We start from the raw sequence: 20,067 nt of genomic DNA, 5'->3' as shown, positions 1-20,067 counted from the left end.
TCTCCATCCTCCCATTGGAGAGGCCAGGGCCTGGGGTCAGTTCATCACAGGTTGTCTCTGCCGCTCCTTCTTCCTCAGGGGAAGAACTTCTCATGCTCTCCTCCCGTTCCAGCATGTGGCCTCCCCCATGGGAGACAATCCTCCATGAACTTCTATAACATGGGTCCTTCCCATGGGCTGCAAGTTCTTACAAAGTGCTCCATCTTGGGTCCCTTCCACAAGGTGCAGTCTTTCAGGAACAGACTGCTCCACTGTGGGTCCCCCATGGAGTCACGAGTCCTGAGTGAAAATGTGCTCCTCTCTCCAGGGCCACAGGTCCTGCAAGAAGCCTGGTCTGGTATGGGCTTCCCACAGGATCACAGACTCCTTTGGGCATTCACCTGCTCCACCGTGGGGTCCCATAGGCTGCAGGTGGATCTCTGCTTCTCTGTGGACCTCCACGGGCTACAGGGGCACAGCCTATCTCACCATAAGCTTTAGCATGGGTTGCAGGGGAATCTCTGCTCCAGTGCCTAGAGCACCTCCTCCCTCTCCCTTTCTACTAACCTTGGGGTCTGCAGAGTTGTTCTTGTCACATTCTCACTCCTCTCTCCTGCTGCACTTGCACAGTTTCCCCCCCACCTTCTTAAATACATTATCCTTGAGGCACTTCCACCACTGCTGATGGGCTTGGCCTTGCCCAGCAGCAGGTCCCTCTGGAGCCAGCAGGCACTGGCTCTGCCAGTCACGGAGGAAGCTTTTGGCAGCTTCTGAGAGTCACCTCTGCAGCAGCTTTCTGCTACCAAAACCCTGCCACACAAACCCAATGCATTAGTACTTTAAAAAAATCCAGAAAATACTTGTATCAAACGAAGAATATACAGGGGAAAAAATCTACAGGAAGTTAAATGTTTACTGTGAAATCAGGATTTTAACTATTACACAAAGATGTATTATTAACAACTCAGGAGGAACAGGTTGTGTCAAATTAGGCACACACAGACTCCTACTGTTTTACTTGTCAGACTAACCTTCCTAATTCCATTAACCACACAGAGATCATAAACAAGGAAAAAGAGTCCACTCACTTCACATTATTAACATGCATTCTCCACATTCTTTTTACTTAATATACTCACATTTGGAATCCATATAGGGGTAACATTCAAGATTAAGGCACTTTAATCAAGACTCAAATATTGGGTCCAATGCCACTTAACATCACCTGGATGATGAGAGATTGCTCTCTCATCAAGTTTGCAAATTATACATAAGTGGGAGGAGCAACTGATAGACCAGAGCATTGTGCTGCCTTTCAGAGGGACTTCAACATCCCAGAGAAATGCATCAACATGAACCTCCCAGTTCAACACAGGTAAGTGCCAAGTCCTGCACCTGGAACAACACCATGCAGCAGTACAAGCTGGAGGCCAAACACCTGGAAAGCAGCTTTGCAAAACAAGATTTACTAGTTCTAGAAAACACCAAGTTGACCATGAGCCAGCAACATGCCCTTGCTGCAAAGAAGGCCAGCAGCCTCCTGGGTTGCACGAGGAGGAGGACTGCCTGCAACTTGAGGAGACCTTTCCCCTCCACTCACCACTAGTGTGGCCACAAATGGAGTGTTGTGCCCTGTTCTTGGCTACCCAGTCCAAGGAGAGACACAGACGTACCGGGGAGTGCTACAGAAGGTCACAAGGGCAATTAAGGGAGTGGAGGATCTCACAAAAGCAGACAGGCTGAGAAAACAGACTGTTTAGCCTAGAGAAGACAAAGCTCAAAAGAAAATCTCAGCAATGTACATAAGTAGCTGAAGGGAGTGTATAACCCAGACCCTTCTCAGTGGTATCCACTGTGCCATGTACTTCATGGGAAGCTTCCATGAAGGATAAAGAAGCTAGCTGGGAGCTTTTCCAGAACACTGTCCTGGAAACACAAAAACACTTCATCCCCTTTAAAGGTAAGGGAAGCAGGCAGAACAAGAGACTCTCTTGGCTCAACTTTGAGTTTCTGAGTCTGCCCAAAACCAAGAGAAGCATACCAGAGACAGAAAAGCAGAATACCTGCTAAGAACTACAAGAGCATTGCCAGAGACACAGTTCAAAAAGCAAAAGCTCAGCCCAAATTGAAATTGGACAGAGATGTAAAAAACTGTAAGGGTTCTTCAGGTACATAAATAGAAGGAAGTGAAAAACATGGTCTTTACATGAAGATACACTCAGCTTCAACCCTTCTGCGTATGCTCTGCACCATTTGTTTAAAGGTAGAATAACATGGCCATGATTATGCTCCTTGCTTGAGCATCAACGACAAGCATTCTAGTAAACAACACTAAACTGTTAGAGAATACCATGTTTTCAGAATCTGGGAAAATAAAAATATATTAACTAATGTTTAAGCAAAAAATTTCCAGGGACAGACAAAGCCTTTCTTCAAATGAAGGTGTGTAGCAGCCATACCATATCAATGACAAAGAAATGCACAAGGCCATTTGGTGCTAAAAGAGTCCCACCTGGGTCCTCCGTAAACCTTCCCTGAATTGTCCTTTCCCACTGAAAGAGCAAGTAGCAGTAGCAAGATAAAAGTGCCAGGAATAGGTGTTATAAAAGTACTGGAAAAAAATCACTAATAAAAAAAATAATCTTGTCTTCTGAAGAAAGCTGGAATATTAAGGTGTGAGTAACAATCAACAAGGTAACATATACCAACATGACACCATCTCCCAGAAGGTGGTTGGGCACTGGAACAGGCTCCCCAGCAAAGCGGTCACAGCACCAAGCCTGACAGAGTTCAAGATGTGTTTGGACAATACTCTCAGGCACATGGTGTGACTCTTGGGGATGGTCCTGTGCAGGGCCAGGAGGACTTCTATGATCCTTGTGGATCCCTTCCAAAGCAGGATATTCGATGATCTTCAGCTAAATCATTTAACTTATCATAGAGAGAATTTAATGGCAACAGAATAACAACTTTCAAGAAAAGTATAGGTCTGACTTTTGTCAAGTAGCAAAAAGTCATGTCAGGTGTACACTTGCGTGGCACACTCTTGCATATCACTATTAGCATTTTCTTAGCATCGTAACATGTATTTCAGAACTTCTCTTGCCATTCATGCAAATATTTTTCTCTTGCAGCTTCCATCATATTGCACTAAAATACAAATTAACAACTCCCCTGCTTCTTGACTTTACTGAAACTCTATTTTTGTCCCTAGACTTTGCTGCTGCTACTATCTTTTGTAGACTTTTTTTGACTGTAAAGAGCCATATGAGGATCCCTCCTCCCCTATTCCTCAACTTTCTCACCTGTTCTCTTTTTCTCCTGCAATTTATTTCAGCTATATGCTGTCTTACTTCCTTCATGCTTGTACTCTTACACTAGCTTCCACTTCAATTATTTCAAGCTTAATTCTCTAGCTTGTCTCCTATCTCTCTTACGTTGTCTCCTCTATTATCCCAAACTGTAGTAGTTATTTAATGATTACTATCGACCCCCCTACTGCCATTCTGCACCTTTGACTACCACTCAAGGGGTTTGAGGTTTTGTAGATTTTTTTTAAATAGTGTTTATTCACACAATTCAATTCACATGGACTTCCTTGCTCTTCAGAGCATTCATTCAGCTAAGCTCTGGTGCCTTGGAAACATTCTGGTTTTCTCTGCTCTAAAATTTCTGTTTCCTAAAAAAGAAACTGGTAATATCCAGCCCAGCATTCTCCCTTCTTTTCCTACTGTCCTGCTAATACATTATCAGTTTTCTCTGCTGCAAGCCTGTAAATTAATAACTTGAATACATCAGTGTTTATTTAACTGGAAAAAAAACCCAGGATGCTAGTTTTAAAAGTGCGTTTGCTAAGTATGCAGGTTGTTACTGTACCTTTGCTTAATTTTCTAAGGTTCTAAAATTATTACCTCATCTCTGAAAATATAAGCAAGAAGAATGATGAAAGAGTGATTAAGATACATGTTTTACAACAATGTGTATGATATTTGTTGATGTCAAAATACCATGTGTGGGTGCACAAACGATATGAATAAAGTCAGAAGTGGGCAGAAGCAGGTTGTAATTTAAGAAAAAAAGAAATGTCTAGAAAAACATGACAGTATTGTTGCAAGAGGTACATTAAGAATAACTGGATTATTTTGCAATACAAAGAACAGTACAGTCTAGATCCTGTTGTGAGGGCAGGAAGGCCTTCCTATCCAGACCAGGATGCACTGGTTATTGGATGGTACACTTGCAGAGATAATCAAGAACAACTTCCAAATATATTAACTGAAAGAAGAGACGTAGAAATTATGGTTTCAATACTAAATTGGAAAAGACCAAAGGTTACCAAAGCAAACAGACCTATTACAGATGGCAATGGAAAACATGTTCATGGATATGTCTACAGGGAAGAGCTCAAGTGAACTGAAACTTTGAATGAACAGGGAATATGAACAGTAGCATTTGGGTACAAGACATCTCCAGAATAGAATTCAAAGCTTGCTGGTGGCATTTACAGGCAACTGTGTTTTACAGTGACCAGTTTCCTGACAAACAACAAGTGATAAAAACATTCATATGTACTACCACACCATATTCACGTAGCACCTCACACCTGCCTCCAAGAGCTTGTAATCCAAGTGAGACAACAGCATCACATGATATAGGAATAGCACAAGAATTACAAAAAAGAACAATAAAAAATGTGTAAATATTAACTAAGAACTTTCAGGGGCAAGATCCTCACTAAAAGGTGGAAAAGACCGAGTAACTTATTCTCCACAAGTCCATACACAGTAAGTAGTAGATACTAAGACTCTTTTTCCCCTCTGTCCACTATACAGTTTATGTAACAGGCTTCCATACATCCAGTTCCCGGGAAGAAATCACTAGAGGACTTTTGTACCCAACAGGACCATTCAGTGAGGAACCATTAGACAGATGGCACCCAGAAAAGATAGTTAGTGGACATGGGTTATTCAACCACTTCAAATGAAGCAGTACCAATAACCGAAGATTTATTTCAACCTCTAAAGAAAACTTTTGTTCACTAGCACTAATTATTCCTCAAACATGTCTTCCCAAATTTTCTCAAAAAGGCACATGCTGCATCATCACTATCTGATATTCATTCAATTTACTAAGAGCATAAGGTTATTTCTAGAGTTCCACGCAGAAACAATAGACTTAAACATGAGTTACGATTCAATTCAAGCACATAAGAACAATCTTAAACATTAACTTTAAACTCTGAACTGAACATCAATACCTATGTTTTCTAAAGTCTGGTTTGCTTGTAAAGTTGTACAAAACAGCTGAAAGATATCCCTTTCGGAATGAACCCAAATGGATATCAAAGACTTGACTTTTTTCCCCCCCTGCAGTTGTCAGGTATTTTTCTTAAAGTAATAGCAATAATGTTATGATAACTGGGATTAGTTGGCACCTGAAAATTATTTTTTAAAGGTCTCCAATAAATTGTTGCTGTAAAACGGTACTATTTTTCTTTCAGAATAACTCTTACTCACAGTAAGATCATTATCTTGGTAGTACTGAGACTTGCCTCTGGACCAAATATCCTTTCCTGGTCTCTGCACCTCAGGCTATAAACATTTAAATCATGAGAGATGGGGACGTTTTAGAATTCAGAGGTCAGGAGCTTATAATGGCCTTTACACTACTCAGCATTCAAATGAGGGTCTTTTGTCAGCCACGTGAAAAAGCACCCGATGGAATACTGTAGGCAACAGAGATGCTTCATGGTTATGAGACAGTTTTACCTTAATTCACTCACTTTGTCAGTGGAAAGAAATGGATAGTGAACTGCTCTCTGGACTGAAAGCTTCCAGGACAAACATAGGGTAACACTGAAATTTGTAATGGTTTAAGTTACATCCTCCAATAATGAATTAATGAACAAAGCTGGTGTTAAAAAAAGTAACCAAAACTTCATGTCTTGGCAAGTGATCAGCTCAAAAACAAGTCTTTAGTCTTTCAAAATCTCATTCATTCATGGCTAGGCTTTACGAACGAAGATTTGGGAAGGGCTCTACCCACATTTGTTACAAGCACGTTGGTGGCTAAAAAGGCCAATATGAGATAGACACGTCCGATTGCAAAAGGCACAGCAGAAAGACTCCTTAAGAGATATATTCTGCAAGGCACGATTCTTTCTGCATTGTCTTTTCTCCTCAAGAGTGATCCTGCGTGCTTTCTCAAAAGCATCAGCAGCGTTTTCAAAATCTAAAATCACTTTAGTATCGCTGGCAGCATGATGCACAAACTGTAGGTGAAGGCAGAAACAGTATAATGCAGATACTCTCAGTAGTTTTGGAGTTAAGAGAACTTGCTTTTACTAAGCAGTTAGCAAAAATATGTAAGTGATAAATCATAATAGAAAAATTATTTAATTTTCCAATGTAGGGACACAATAACATTACTAATACTATATTTGTTAAGCTTTGGGAAAAGTTTAGATGTTGCTGTCCTTTGTCTCTACCTGTTGGCAGAGACCCCAGAAGACACCTGTGCAATAGAATCAGGAGTATTTTTAGAGTTCATTAAAAAAAAATGTCGTTTTCAATCGAGTAGCAAAAAGAAAAAACTTGCCCCAAATACCATATTTATTTCCTCTCATTCACACCATATATATTTTCTACCCAAATCCCAATACTCAGTGGCATATTCCTCTGTGAAACATTTATGTTTGAGCTCAGAAAAGTAACAAAATACTCTCAAAAATCCACAACATTCAAGTGTGGTTCAATTATTTTCCCTGACAAACTGTATTGTGGACCAGCAGAGTAAAATATGCCACTTAAAAAGTACAGATTAGATTTACCTACTGTCATTCCGATTTTAAAAAGACCAAACACTTCTATTAAATACAGCAATGTGATAAACAGAAAACAGTTAAAATATTCAAATTCAAACAGAAAACTAGCTTTAGCATAGCAGGAAATCACTTTCAATGATGTGACTGAAATTTAGCATTTTACTCTACATTACCTTTTTTCTTTAAAAATTTAGTACTGTAAAATTTATTCCCAGCATACAGGCAGCCTGAACAGAATCCTCCCCCCCCATGCTGCTGGCTAAGAAAAGAGTTACTTGGTACAGAAATTTAGCATGTATCAGCCATTTAACTCTGGAGTCTGGACTTAGTTTTTGGCACAGTCTTTCTTCATGCACAAACCCCACATATGCACCTAAAATGTCCAGTAGTAACCTTCTTCCTTACTGCACTGGAGTGACATCTGACAAATCTGACACAACAGACACTCAACCAGGTTTTCACTGACTTTCCTCCTCAGGAATTTTAGAGGCATATTTTAGAAAAGGTTAATGTTTTCCCTATTAATTTTACCAGAAAGCTTCAGATTTTCCTATCTGTGCCTTCTGTTCTGAGCTAAGCAACATCTGAACTCATTATTTTTATTTGACATTTATTATCTTCCTAAATACTGTCATACTTAATTACACCACTCCTGGACCCTGATAGAACTCGGTGCTTTCTATAGTGCAAGAAGAATATCAAACAATTTTGAAGTAGGTTTCTTGCCATAAAATGTCAGTGAGGTAATAGCCCCCAAACCCCATCTTCAGAAGCTCCTGACATTTTTAATAGTTTTCATTTAAGCCAAGCAAAGGAAAGAAAACATGGAGCTTCTAATTTCTAAACTCCTGTTATATTTTTCTACTGTGCTTAAAAGAAGATTGACAATGTAGAGCAAGGTGAACATTTCCTAAGGATAAAGAACACTTTTTTCAAAAGTGTGAGGACTAACCATCATAGGGTAAGAGAGAAACTGAAATTCAAATCTAGGGAAAGATACTCAGAAGAAAAAAAATAAAAAACAAACAACTGTTTGAAGACTTAATATTAGGTTTCAATGAAACAGCTTGAATTTGGTACATGAACAAATCCTAACTTGAGATTGTAGCTACAAGAAGGTGCTCTATAAAGAAGCCAAACCTCATATTGGAGGAGTTTGGAAGTTAAAGATCATGGAACTCCCCTTTAGATAAACTACACAAAACCCCAAGGATTTGGAACATTCCTGGACAGAGTTGGAGAGCTGGTTTAAGACTCAAGAAACAAATGCAGGATGTTCTGCAGAAAAATTAACACAGTAAATTGAACAGAGATCACTGTCAGAAAGAGACAGTAACTAAGCCGTGTGCCCTACAAGACAAATGGAAAGGTACCAAGGTGCCTTGGGATAGTGAACAGTGTAACAAAATCCCACCTCATCCAGATATCTGAAGCAGCCAATGATGACTACTCCTGTCCAAAGTACATAATAAGCAACTCTAAAAACAGAGTAATGAGAAATTTCCATTTTCTAAGTATTCTAGAATAAACATGACCAAAATGGCCTCATGACATATTGGAGAGTACTGAAACAGCCCATCTGCAACAGTTTAAGAGCCAACAGCTTCTGTATTTTGGGTGTAATGAAAACAAAGTGTTACTATATGTAAACAGAATTCAATAGGAGAGACAAATATCAAACTAGATGGTGTTCTCATCTGAGCTAAAAGTGACCATAAATCAGTCTGGAAAGATCTGGCAGTTACAATTCCTCAGAATTTGAGGAAAAACAGAGTTAAGCAAAAATCAAGCTTAAGCTGTAAGACTTTATGGTTGGGGTTTTTTTCTAGATGATTGTTCTCTCTTTCCTAAAACAACCTAATGAGAAGATATGATGCGTAATACAGTCCTGCATATCAATTTTATTAGCTTATTAATCTGCTGTCTCTGACATAAGATGTTCTGTAGTAATCCACAGTTCAGTGCTTTTGTTTAAGTGACATATAGGGAAGTATGGCTTAAGATGGATCTCAAATAGTCAGTAACTCCAACTTAAAAAAAGTGAAAAAATAATCTTAAAGTATGCATCTTAAAAAGGTTCTGCAGTTTGATTCTGATTCACTGTTAAGGAATGGTACAAATCATGAAGAAACTGTCAGCAATTTCAACAAAAATCTGAAAACTCACACTACCAGAAACTAATTCAGGAAACTATCCCAAGGATATTACATTTATATAAGGAAAGAAAAGTGACCAAACACCACAACCTGACTCGGAATGCTAGATGTAGTCAATATTTCAGTTAAGTCAAACTGGTGAATCTATCCTGAAGTAATTCTACCTGATATAAATCAAAACCTACGTTCACAGCTCCTACCACTAGTACATTGCAAAGTTTGCAGGTTCTATTATGTAAAGAAAGAAGGAAACTCTAAAACGTCAATCTGTTCAATCTTATAATACTAACATTTAAAATAAGAAGCATAATTAAACTGTTAACTGGATAACCATAATATTCCAAAAGAACTGCAAATATCTCAAGGGTAGGGAATATCTCAGATGCTGTTTAGCATAAAATTGGGAGAATCTCTGCAAAATAGATTGTTGTGTTTAATTACTGCATAATTTAATACATATATATGTATGGCAGATACGTATAGCGTATCTCTGAACACATGAAGTACAACAGTTTCAAAATTATGTCATTCTTAACAGAAGGTTTTCAGAAAGAGTTGAATTTTATTTTTATTTTTCTTAAATGACCAAACTGCATTTTCAAATGCTTACTAGCCCCTACTTTTATCTATCCATTCTAATTGAATAAAATTTAACTAAAAGCTTCCAGAAGTCCTTATTAAATGTTCAATATTTTGTGCTTTCATCAGTTTCTCAGAGCTAAAATAACAGAATCTTTTTCACCTGTTAAATTGATATTTTCTTCACTTAATTATCTCATCTTCTTCTCTATACCCTTTTGTGTACCACTACTCCCTTTTCTACTTCCTTTACAATCTTCCCATTATTTTTTTGTCCTTTTCCCACCTTTCCTCCCTTTTCCCTTTTCCCCACTCTTCCATTTCTCCATCCTACTTTTTCATTATTTAAAAAACAAACAAAAAAACTTTAAAGGCTGTGAAAAGGGACAGAGTTGAATTCTCAAGAACCAGAAAGTTCCAGCCAGAAGTTGGTATTAGCTTCTAATTATTTTCTATTTATCTCCAAATCAGGACATTTTAGTGTTTGGATGGATGCAGAATCACATTAAGTTCCTGCTTGTGTCTAAACAAAAGCTGCTCCATTTCCATTTTCTGATGAAAACATCTTCTACTTCCACCACAAGAAGCACTTGGATAGCTGACAGTACAAACATTCCTTATTACAAAAAAGCATTGCATCAAAATATTTCAAGCAAAAAAAACTTAGTCCTCCCTTCTCCCTTGCATCTGACATATTATTTCAGATTATTCATATACTTTGGAGCAGCAAGAGTATTTTCATGCTGAATAGATGGTTTGTGTGTTCTAACAAGCTAGTACTGTATGAACACCTTTTTGTCATGCACAGCTCAGCATAAACTATTGTATATCCAGGTTACCTCGCAGTTTAATCTTCTGGAAAAAGAAGTGTAACAAAATAGGTAACATGAGCACCCGTTTTCCCACTTTCCCTGCTGACCTAGGATCCCTTTGCTTTTCCACTGATGAGTAAACCATCCTTTACAGGGGCTTTTGCACACCCTGATCTGTTGGTGTTTACACTAAAACATTTGAAGCAAGCAAAGAACAACCACTACAGTAACAGCAGCAACAGCATCTGGAAGATCTCTAACAAATCAAATAGAATAAATTACAGGGCATTCTGCAATAGTATATTTACAAAGATAGAATGATCTTGTTAAATAGGAGTGTGTAGGATCAGGAAAAAGAGTCCATGCAATATAAGAACTGAGTGTGGTGGATTACCTGCCAATGGCTTTTGAGCATAACAATAAACTGATACAAGTCATATATTTACCTGGATCTATGAGTATGAGGAGGGTGTTATTTCAGATTTAACAATGGGTTAAATCCCACTGTTTTGCATACAAGTATTAGTGAAATAATTTGAAATATATATCTGTGTGAAAGCTAATCTATTAGATAGCTCTACAGTCCTATGGAAACACCAGGATAATAAGCACCATTTACCAAAATTAACTTGCCATTTTCCTACTGAATAGCTATCTGAAGACAAGGAGGAGAAACGTCTCTTGGAATTCTGCATTTTATCAGTTTTTCACTTACCTTGCAAACATCAACAGAAGACACAGCAAGTCACTTAAGTTTGGGGCTTTCAGCAGAACTGGAGAAAAATCAGTTTTAGCTGGAAACAGCAGAGTCAGGGAGCCAGCTTCATAGCTGCAGCAAATCAGCATAGTCCTAAGTATTTAGGAAGAACAAAGTTTCACTCTTTTCCCAGCTAGAGCTCACCCAGACAAGACCAGAAAGTTCTTTACGAAATCTCAAAAAAGACAAAATACAAGAAACAAGTTTGCTTAGAAAAATCAGCTATATGGGCCTACATTACCAGAAATACGAAGAATAAAATTTACACTTAAGAAATAAGTTAACTCAATTTTTCAATACCGAAAAGCTATTTTAACACATACACACCAAGTCCCTGATTTCATGGCAAGTTCTCTAACTTCAAGCATTGGAAAGAGAGCTTTGAAACACACATTTGAATCCTAGGGAACATTAAACTTGGGGAATATGCCAAATGGGGATTTGTTTTCTTTTTCCAGTGCTCACACGTCTTAGGAAAACCATTTTTCCTCAATTTGCAGTGCTGCTCTTTGGAAGTTGACTGTTTATGAGCCAGGGGCCTTGATCCCTACTTTTGCTTTTTCTGAAGAAAAACCTGTCTTCACCAGTTAGCACATCTAAACTGCTTCTATTATAAAACAAGTAGAATTTCTTTTGCAAATTCAAAAGAGTGTTAAAAGGAGGAATGCAGATTTTAATAAAACTTTTACAGACTAGCATGAAGTATTACTTTTTCCAAGTCACATCAATTGCCAGAATTCAAAGTACTTCATGAATCAAAAGATTTTGAAGTTTACATCTTTCAGTGTAACCCCTACAATAAGAATTAGATGTTACAGTATTTGATGAACACTTCAGCAGGTGCAGAGAAATTCTAAAACAGCAGTGACCTGCCCTGTCCCTTTCAGTCTTTGCATCATGCTAACCCAAGAACAATAAACAGGCATGCCCAGTGCAAGTAGAGCATTTGAAGTTTTCAAGATGTCTTTGGTTATATCACATATGATATATGCAACCATTTATGTGGCTATTTATGACCATCGAAACTTTGTATCATCTTAATTAAATGTGGATGATCTTCAATACTACCATATTAGCATTATTGTAAGTTTCACTTGATATTTTTTTCAGTATTTAAACTAAAAAATTCCCTTCCAACAACAAAAGTTGTGAATTCAGAAACAGGTATAACTTATTGCAGGAGGGGTTTGGAGATTTTGAATCTGCTGAAAGTCTTAGATAATTCTTCTTCATAGTTTTTATTAGTTCTGACCCCTTTTTGCGATAAGGAAATAGCTGTACTCATTTCCAGCAGGATTCTAATTAAAATGTGACGGGATTTACAGAGGACTGTAATAACCAGGATTATTTTTGCCTGCAAATTTAAAAATAATAATTTCATATTAAAAGTAATAATAATAATATGCATTTCTTATGAAGCTCTTTTCACTTAGAGATCTCAAAGATTAGAATGAAATTCAGCATTAGTCTACCTCTTACAGATGGGAGTTTTAGAATGTATTCATTGCAGATATATAGTACAGGAAAGAAACAAGTCAAAACTCCATATTCTACGCACCTCAGATCTTTACACAAGTATTAAGGTTTTCCATTTTTCTGGTCAGACTGCACAGTCCTTATTTGTTTATACAGCCAAAGACTAAACTGCAGCATCAGTAAAGTTCCGTACTTTACACACTCCATTTTAAAAATTGTCTGCTTCCTTGCTTATTCTGATACAGCACACTGATGCCCATCCAAGGACCAAAAAATGCAAGGTGAACAAAAGATGAATGCATACCTTCACCCTGCTTAGAAGGAACCATCTGCAAAACAGCTGTTGCTTTTTTCTAGCATGTCTGCCTTCTTTACACCTCAAATTCTTGATGAAAACACTTTTCCTATTTCTTATTCTTAAAATATTTTAAGGAACAATATATATTCTGAGATCAGCTTGTGAGGACACTGACTTTTCCTTCACATTCAGCACTCTGTTGGAGAGAAGAGATTTAAATTGAAACAGCTAAAAACTGCTTGTTTTTGAAAAGGCACTCTTACCCTGAAGTGCCACATAACTGCAGCAACCCAGCCGATCAAAAAAACAACTGCTTCATATAAGCAGAATGTTTAACCTACGGTACAGCTGCAAGGCACAGAGAGGCGTGATGTATTCCTATTTTAATAAAACTTGTGAGAGGAACTACCAAACAGCAGCTACATTTATGCCTTCTAAAATAAGACCCAACACATCTTGCACTTTGAGCTTGAAACCCACATCCTCACATGTCATGGAGGAACTGTTCCACTCTCATGACACTGCTTTGGTGGGTTAGGCAGATGTTCAGCCTTTATTAAGAGACTCATGCACTGGTCGCTACTGATCCTATCAGATTTTAAAGACTACTAAATAGCCCAGCATGCTCCAGTAAATCTGCCTGTCAGTATATATTGTCTGCATACTGCCTACAGGAGAAAAGTATGCATGCAATGAACACGAATTTGATATATCTGTTGGGCCAGACAAGCCCTTTCCCAGAAGGTGTCCGGATATAAAGCTCTATTTTGGCATGTGGAGCCCAATCATGCCACCTCCTGGCTAGGAATGGCCACTCTATTCTACACATTACAGAGGTGATCAGTGCTTGGGAAGTTAACAGTTGTCTGGAATTTTCTACTCAGTTGTCCAGGTATTCTGCCTTTTCCTGGTACTGACTGCAAATATTATCAATTTTAAGAATTCTTGAGTTTAAAAATACCTACTTAGAAGCACGAAGGAAGAGAGATGGACAGCTACAGCAGGTGCTCCCTGAATGAATACACCAAGGAGACTTTATATGACATAAATTTACTGAAAGAATTCCCAAGACAAATCAAAAATTTTCTTCTCCTTACAAGGAAAACATTCATGTTGCCAGAAAACAGCACACTTTGTTGATGAGCCTCTGGCCATCCAGATAAGCCTCAGCAAATGTCTTTGACCTTCCCTTAAAGAGTTGGTACTAAATTCTGCTATTTGCACTGAATTGCACCTTAACCAGCTCCATTGATTCAAGCACTATTTAAAGAATGAAGCACCTTTTTTTTTTAGACAAGGGTATCAGAATCTAACCTTCACTTACTGCACTTACATTGCTATCTCTTTGAAAAACAATTTACTGTTTTTCAAAGTACATGTTTTCTAAGATCAAATGGTCCTAAGCTACTTCAGATGTCTGAAAGGCAGTTTTATTATTTTTATTTTTTTAAATCACATCTATCATTTGTTATTTCTCTCCTCTTAACCAAGCCTGCGTTTTACGACTAAAAAGTTGGGGCAATATAAACACAATGGTTGCTTTGTTACACTCATTCTAATATTTTATAGTATTTTTGTTTTCCCTAAATCCAGTTATCACTTGGGATTTATCTGCATTACATTCTGTAAGACAAAAGCACTTCCTCGAGCTACGAACACATAATATGTTGTCACATCATGACAAAAAAAAAATCATCTTTAAAAAAAAATACAAAAAGCAAAATGCAGTCAGTTCTAACACCTGCAGTATATTCTATCAGTTTTCATGAATACAAGTCTATTGGCTATATCAGTCAATATATCATATTTGTATTACAATGACTACCTGATAGCCCACTAATGGCAACAGAAATATTCCCATTAACTGTACTGAGCTTTGAACCAAGTCTGGAACTGCTAGCACATCACTACTTTATAGAAATCATAAGTACCTTGTATTCATCTAAAGTTTGCACTTTTTATTGAAAAGGCTCCAACTGATCAATATATAAATCTAGTTTCTAATGAAATCAAGATATCCAAAAAACACATTCTGAATATTATAGTGTTTTCTGAGTCAATCTACCAGTTATTTACACTGCATTTCTTGAGACAGCAAAGCAAACTATGATTAATACCAACTATTTTATGAACACAGATTTCGTCTCACCTGATGTAAACATCAGGGAAAAAAGAAACAATAAGCAGAAAAGGGACTGTTCATAGATTAATATTAATGTCTGTACTTCTATAAACATTTCGCATTAATCTTATTTTAATCCAAAGGCTTGTTTAGACAAGAAAATTAATAAATTTGTAAGCATATTTTCACAAGTAGTTTTCAATGAAAAATTTGATAAAAATTAAAAAGTATCAGAGGCCTGATTTTAGCAGGTCATAGGCTTGAACAACAGCCTTTTACATTTAGGGTTAAGGATATGATTACCATATACTATATTTCCAAGACAAATAATTTTCATACAGCAACCTTATTATTATCCCAAGTTTTTAACAGAAACACACACTCGTGAACTAAATCTGCCTTCCTATATGAAAAGCAAATGAGTCTCCAATAGTCCAAAGAAATCCAAAACCCACACAAAGCCAATATATTCAGTTGAAATCCTGAATATAAGACAAAATTAATTTGCATCAACAGTTTTATACTAGCTGGAACAACTATTGCAGGTTTGCATGAAAGACTGTACTAATGCTCACTGAGTGCAAAGGCTAATCTTTTGAATAATTATGTCCTGTCCTACAAGGAGCTTTATGATGCTAAACTATATGAGTCTAATTTACACAACTTGGAGGTTTAACAAACTCATTCTATGCCATGTGGAATAATCTAGAGACTTAACTCAAGATTAAAATTAAAGGCCCAATTCTCAATGCCTTCAGAATGCCAACTGAAATTCTGAGGTCAATTGTACTGTCATTATAGAGAGAAATTAGCTACCTCATTACCCAAGTAATGCTGATATTTCCATGGGGAGAGATGCTCTTACTTTGGTCAGCTCTTTCCAACAGGTCTTTTTCCTTTACGTTTATATTACAAAACACTTAGCTGGCTTTACTAATACAAGATATCCCAAAGCCACACAAATAGAAACACATATGTATATAATTTGCTTGTACACAAAAGTATATAGACAATTACCTGGCACTTCAGCTTATTAAATATAATGCTGATATAAACCAAATTTTGAACTACCGAACAGTCCCAGTTTGTTGTAGCTTTCTATGTCATCCACACCTTCACAGCTACAGTCACATACTTATTTTTATATTCATAATCACAGACATCTTACACAAAACAATAAATATTTACATAAGTGCAAAAGTAACAGACAGAAGCAGGAAGCAGCACCAGAACAGAGGCACCTGCAGTTCTCCCTGGAGGAGAACTCTCTAGAGTGTGCTGCAGTATAAGCACAAGTGGGGTACAAAAGGCACTGCTCAAGAACATGCTCTTCACTTCTAACATTTCCTATCTGACCAAGCATCAGGATGACTCCTGAATAGAAACAGTACAATCTTACCTAAGAAAATAACTACTGGTAATCAATTTACAATAAAATAATTTAAAACATTGGGACTCTTCCACGTCTTATAACCGTTTGGTATCCAAAATAGTTCACTTGATAGAGAAAACCCCTTTCCAACAAATGGAGACTTGTCTATTATTTAGAGTTCAACTAAAGAGGTCTTTTGTTGTCCTTACTGACTGGACTATATTATCAGAATAAGTATGTTCATTTTGCTAAAGTTTGAAAAAACTTATACAGACTGAGGCAAATATCACCAACCCCTCACAATTCACAAGTTCTTCTAATAGATGACTTATAACCGACTTTTCTAACAGTGCAATAATCATGTAGGATCTACTTCTATATGAAACAGATAATGACCCAGGGGGAAATAAAGTATCTTCTAATTAAGGCACTCGATTAGTCATTTGGAGACAGGGTTCACAGTCGCAATCCACCACAGATTCCCTCAGTGATTTTTCAAGAAATTGTTTTATGCCTTCGTTTTTTATATTTAAGCAGCAGTAGTACCTTTTTCCTCACCTTTCTTTGTGTTGTTTGCTAAGTATGCAAATTCTCTACCACAGTAAATGTCCCTTTTCCATGGGTTTTACCACACCCAGGTAAGGACTAAAATAAATCAGTCCTTAAGGATGACTTCTATTCATCCCTCAGTGGTGAGGGGTAAATAGCTACTAATTCGAGTATTCCTCTGACATACGTCAACCTGCAGGACACACACCTACATATTAAAATCATAAGTAATTTCTGGGTTTTAATATAGGTTAAGTAAACACAAACAAAAAAGCCCAAATCAAACAAACAAAATCAAACAAACAAAAAATTATTGGGGAAAAAAGGCGGGGAGGGGGTTTTTTACCTTTACAAGTAAATCCACTGTGGCAAATCAAAACCATTTTTTTGGAATGCTTATCATTTGTGTGTCCTTCTGCAGTTTCACACAGCAGCATGTCTCTTCTCAACCTCAGGTTCTAGCAACCGACATGAAACAACACAGCACTTTCAGAGTAAATGCTTGAGGCTCTGGACTCTGAAGCAAAAATCTTCATATCTACATTTACGCATTTTATACAAAATGTACTGGCAATCAAAAAAGCTTAGGACACCATAAAAATAACACCTGGCTGCTATCGTTGTGGATGTAGCTGATCGCACACATCACATTCTAAACAACAGAAATCCAGAGTGTGGAAATACTGCTTCATCGTGGATATAACCTAGAAATCCACTATTACAGACATCCTTGCACCACGATCCCACGTTCTTCTGGCACCCAAATAAAAATTCTGCCTATTCTATACATTTCTCTTCTATTTACACCCAGCAGCAACCAGTGCATTAAGTCTTGTTTCCTTAAGTAGTTACACTCTTACCTTGCTGAGTGTTTAAACAGTCATCGTATGTTAGACTCTAAAATAAATCTCTAGAAAGCTTGACAGATGGTGTTTTGAAGGATATTGCCAGGTACCTGGCGTGAATCTGACATTAGCATTCTCTCAGGCAACTCACCTTCATCTTTTAAAAAAAAAATCCAATTAAATATACATAGTCCTAGTTATGGTAAGAAGGAATGAGAAAACTATTAATTTATTCAATCACACATTTGCCCAAAATACAATTTCCGCATGAACTTGACACCTAGAAACACCTATTTTATTCTCCTTTTTGTACTTTACTTGGCATGCTTTCGGTTTTGTCCTTCCTGCATTTTCCTCCTTTCCCAGGCGCACATGCACACTCTCAGTGGATACTTCCCCCCTCTGGGAAAAGATCGAACTGCAAGGTGCAAAAAATACATTCCTCTAAGAAATAAGGACTTTGTTTACCGTATGATTATTAGAAAAACAGCTGTAAAAAGCAGCATGGCTGCCTCTTCAGCAGCAAGGTAGCTATGACGAAAGGGTACTAAATGTATCAGTATTCACACTGAATTTCCAAGCTATCAAACGGGCACTCTAACAAAACCTGGACTCAGTATCTTCATTCAGAATCAATAGAACATACATTAAGGAAAGACAATATAAAAACTGCTGACAGACAAAGACACTTACTGCTAGCACAGTAAGTTTGAATTAGTTATGATTTTCCTTAAATCATAACAGAACTTGGGAAATTATTTACTGCCTCTGAATGTGAGTTTGTTTCAATGTGTGACTCTTTTAAGAGCCCGACCACACATTTCTTTTCCTTAGTCTCATTTAAGAGCTTGATAGGTTGCTTGATGCATCATTCTTTACTACTTCTTCAACATTCGATTCCAAGTTTAACAGGGATTTTAAAAATAACTATTGTGAAGCTCAGAAGAAAAACATGCATAAAGGGAACTTACTGAATTACACTTCTGCAAAAGTTGAAATTCTGTACCACAAGGCCTGCACTCAATCACTGTACTGAGCAGTTATTAAAAGACTAAATGATAAACTTTTTGAAGAACCTCCAGCTGAATTAGTTCAACTAAAGCAAGGAAAGCTGAGCGAATTACACTGAATAACAAAATATTACGACCAGCATATTCTGATCCCCTTACGGAACCCAGAGAAAAATCATCACGCCCTGGAGGAAACAGTATCGTGAAATTGATAAGCCACATCCAATCAACGCCTGACATCGTGCAGTCAACTAAAACAGTGATGCATTAACAGCATAACAGTATAACCATATAAACCTTATTACTTCAGATCGGAAAACAGGACATAACGAGTTTAATGAGACGCCAGCATCTGTCTTTGTGCAAGTGAACCCGGGCGCCGGGGGAGCGCGTCCTGCACAGGCGAACTGGCCGCGGCAGACGCGCCGCACGGCGAGTGAGCCCCGGCGGCGGGGCGGGAGGGGAGCGGGTCACACGGGGCCGCTGCCGCCGGAGCTCCGCCGGACGGTCCCCGGGCGCGGGGTCCAGGGCGGCTCCGAGCTCCCCGTCCTCCGCCGCCTCTCGCCCACGCGCGGCCGGGTCCCCCCGCGGGCGGCTCGGGCTGCGCCGCCGCCCGCCCGCAGACCCCAGTTCGCCCCGCGGCGCCCGGAGCCAGAGGAGCGTCCCGGCTGGGGGAGCGCGGCGCGGAGCCTCACCGTCTTCCAGGAGGCGCATGGCATGAACAAAGCAGGGATCCAGGCTGTCCTTCTCGGCCATCAGCTGGGGCAGGTACTTGTCCTGCTCCATGCCCGCGGGCACGCCGGGCGGGCTGCGCGGAGTGTCCGCTCGCCGCTCCGCGCCCTCGGCCGCCGCTCGCCGGTGGCCGCCCCGCGGCCGCCCCGCAGGTGCCGCCGCCCCTCCCGCGGCGCGCGCTGCCCCCAGCCCCGCCTCCGCCTTCCCCTCGCGCCGTGCTGCTGGGCGGGCACGTGCGCGGGTCGCAGCGCGCCGATGCTCGCGCGCGTTGGCGGTGCCTCCACCCCCGCCCCCCCCTCCTCCCACCACTGAGCGACCCTCGGCCACCGGACGCCTTAAGTAGGGAGGCGGGGCCAGCCGGTCCGCGCCCGCCCCGCTCCCATTGGTGACTGCGCCTCCTGGCGGGAGACTCACAACGCCATTGGCTGTCGCCAGGCGGGAGGCGCGCGGCCGGCGGGGGCGGGGCGGGCGCGCGTGAAGAATCGAGAGCTTTGTGTGTGTGTGTGTGTGTGTGTGTGTGTGTGTGTGTGTGTGTGTGTGTGTGTGTGTGTGTGTGT

General features: G+C 39.2%; 1 protein-coding gene across 24 annotated transcripts in view; it reads right to left on the bottom strand.

Annotated features, from left to right (window-relative positions):
- KHDRBS2 (KH RNA binding domain containing, signal transduction associated 2) overlaps positions 1-19,604 on the bottom strand; it is a 366,714-nt gene extending 347,110 nt beyond the window's left edge. For 23 of the 24 annotated variants that reach the window (XR_001877975.1, XR_001877992.1, XR_001877982.1 and 20 more), the window contains exon 1: positions 19,474-19,604. Coding sequence is in view for 2 of the 24 variants with exons in the window: in XM_017834828.1 (XP_017690317.1) it covers positions 19,474-19,564 (91 nt within the window). In the remaining 22 variants the exon portion in view is untranslated. Of the gene's footprint in view, positions 1-11,064; positions 11,200-12,886; positions 12,965-19,473 lie in introns of those variants that run through there. The other variant, XR_001877995.1, reaches the window with a different exon arrangement.
- Positions 19,605-20,067: the final 463 nt, after the last annotated feature.

This window comes from Lepidothrix coronata, unplaced genomic scaffold (genome assembly GCF_001604755.1).
Source record: "Lepidothrix coronata isolate B3197 unplaced genomic scaffold, Lepidothrix_coronata-1.0 Scaffold241, whole genome shotgun sequence".
Lineage (NCBI taxonomy): Eukaryota > Metazoa > Chordata > Aves > Passeriformes > Pipridae > Lepidothrix > Lepidothrix coronata.
This window is presented reverse-complemented; position numbering and strand designations above follow the sequence as displayed.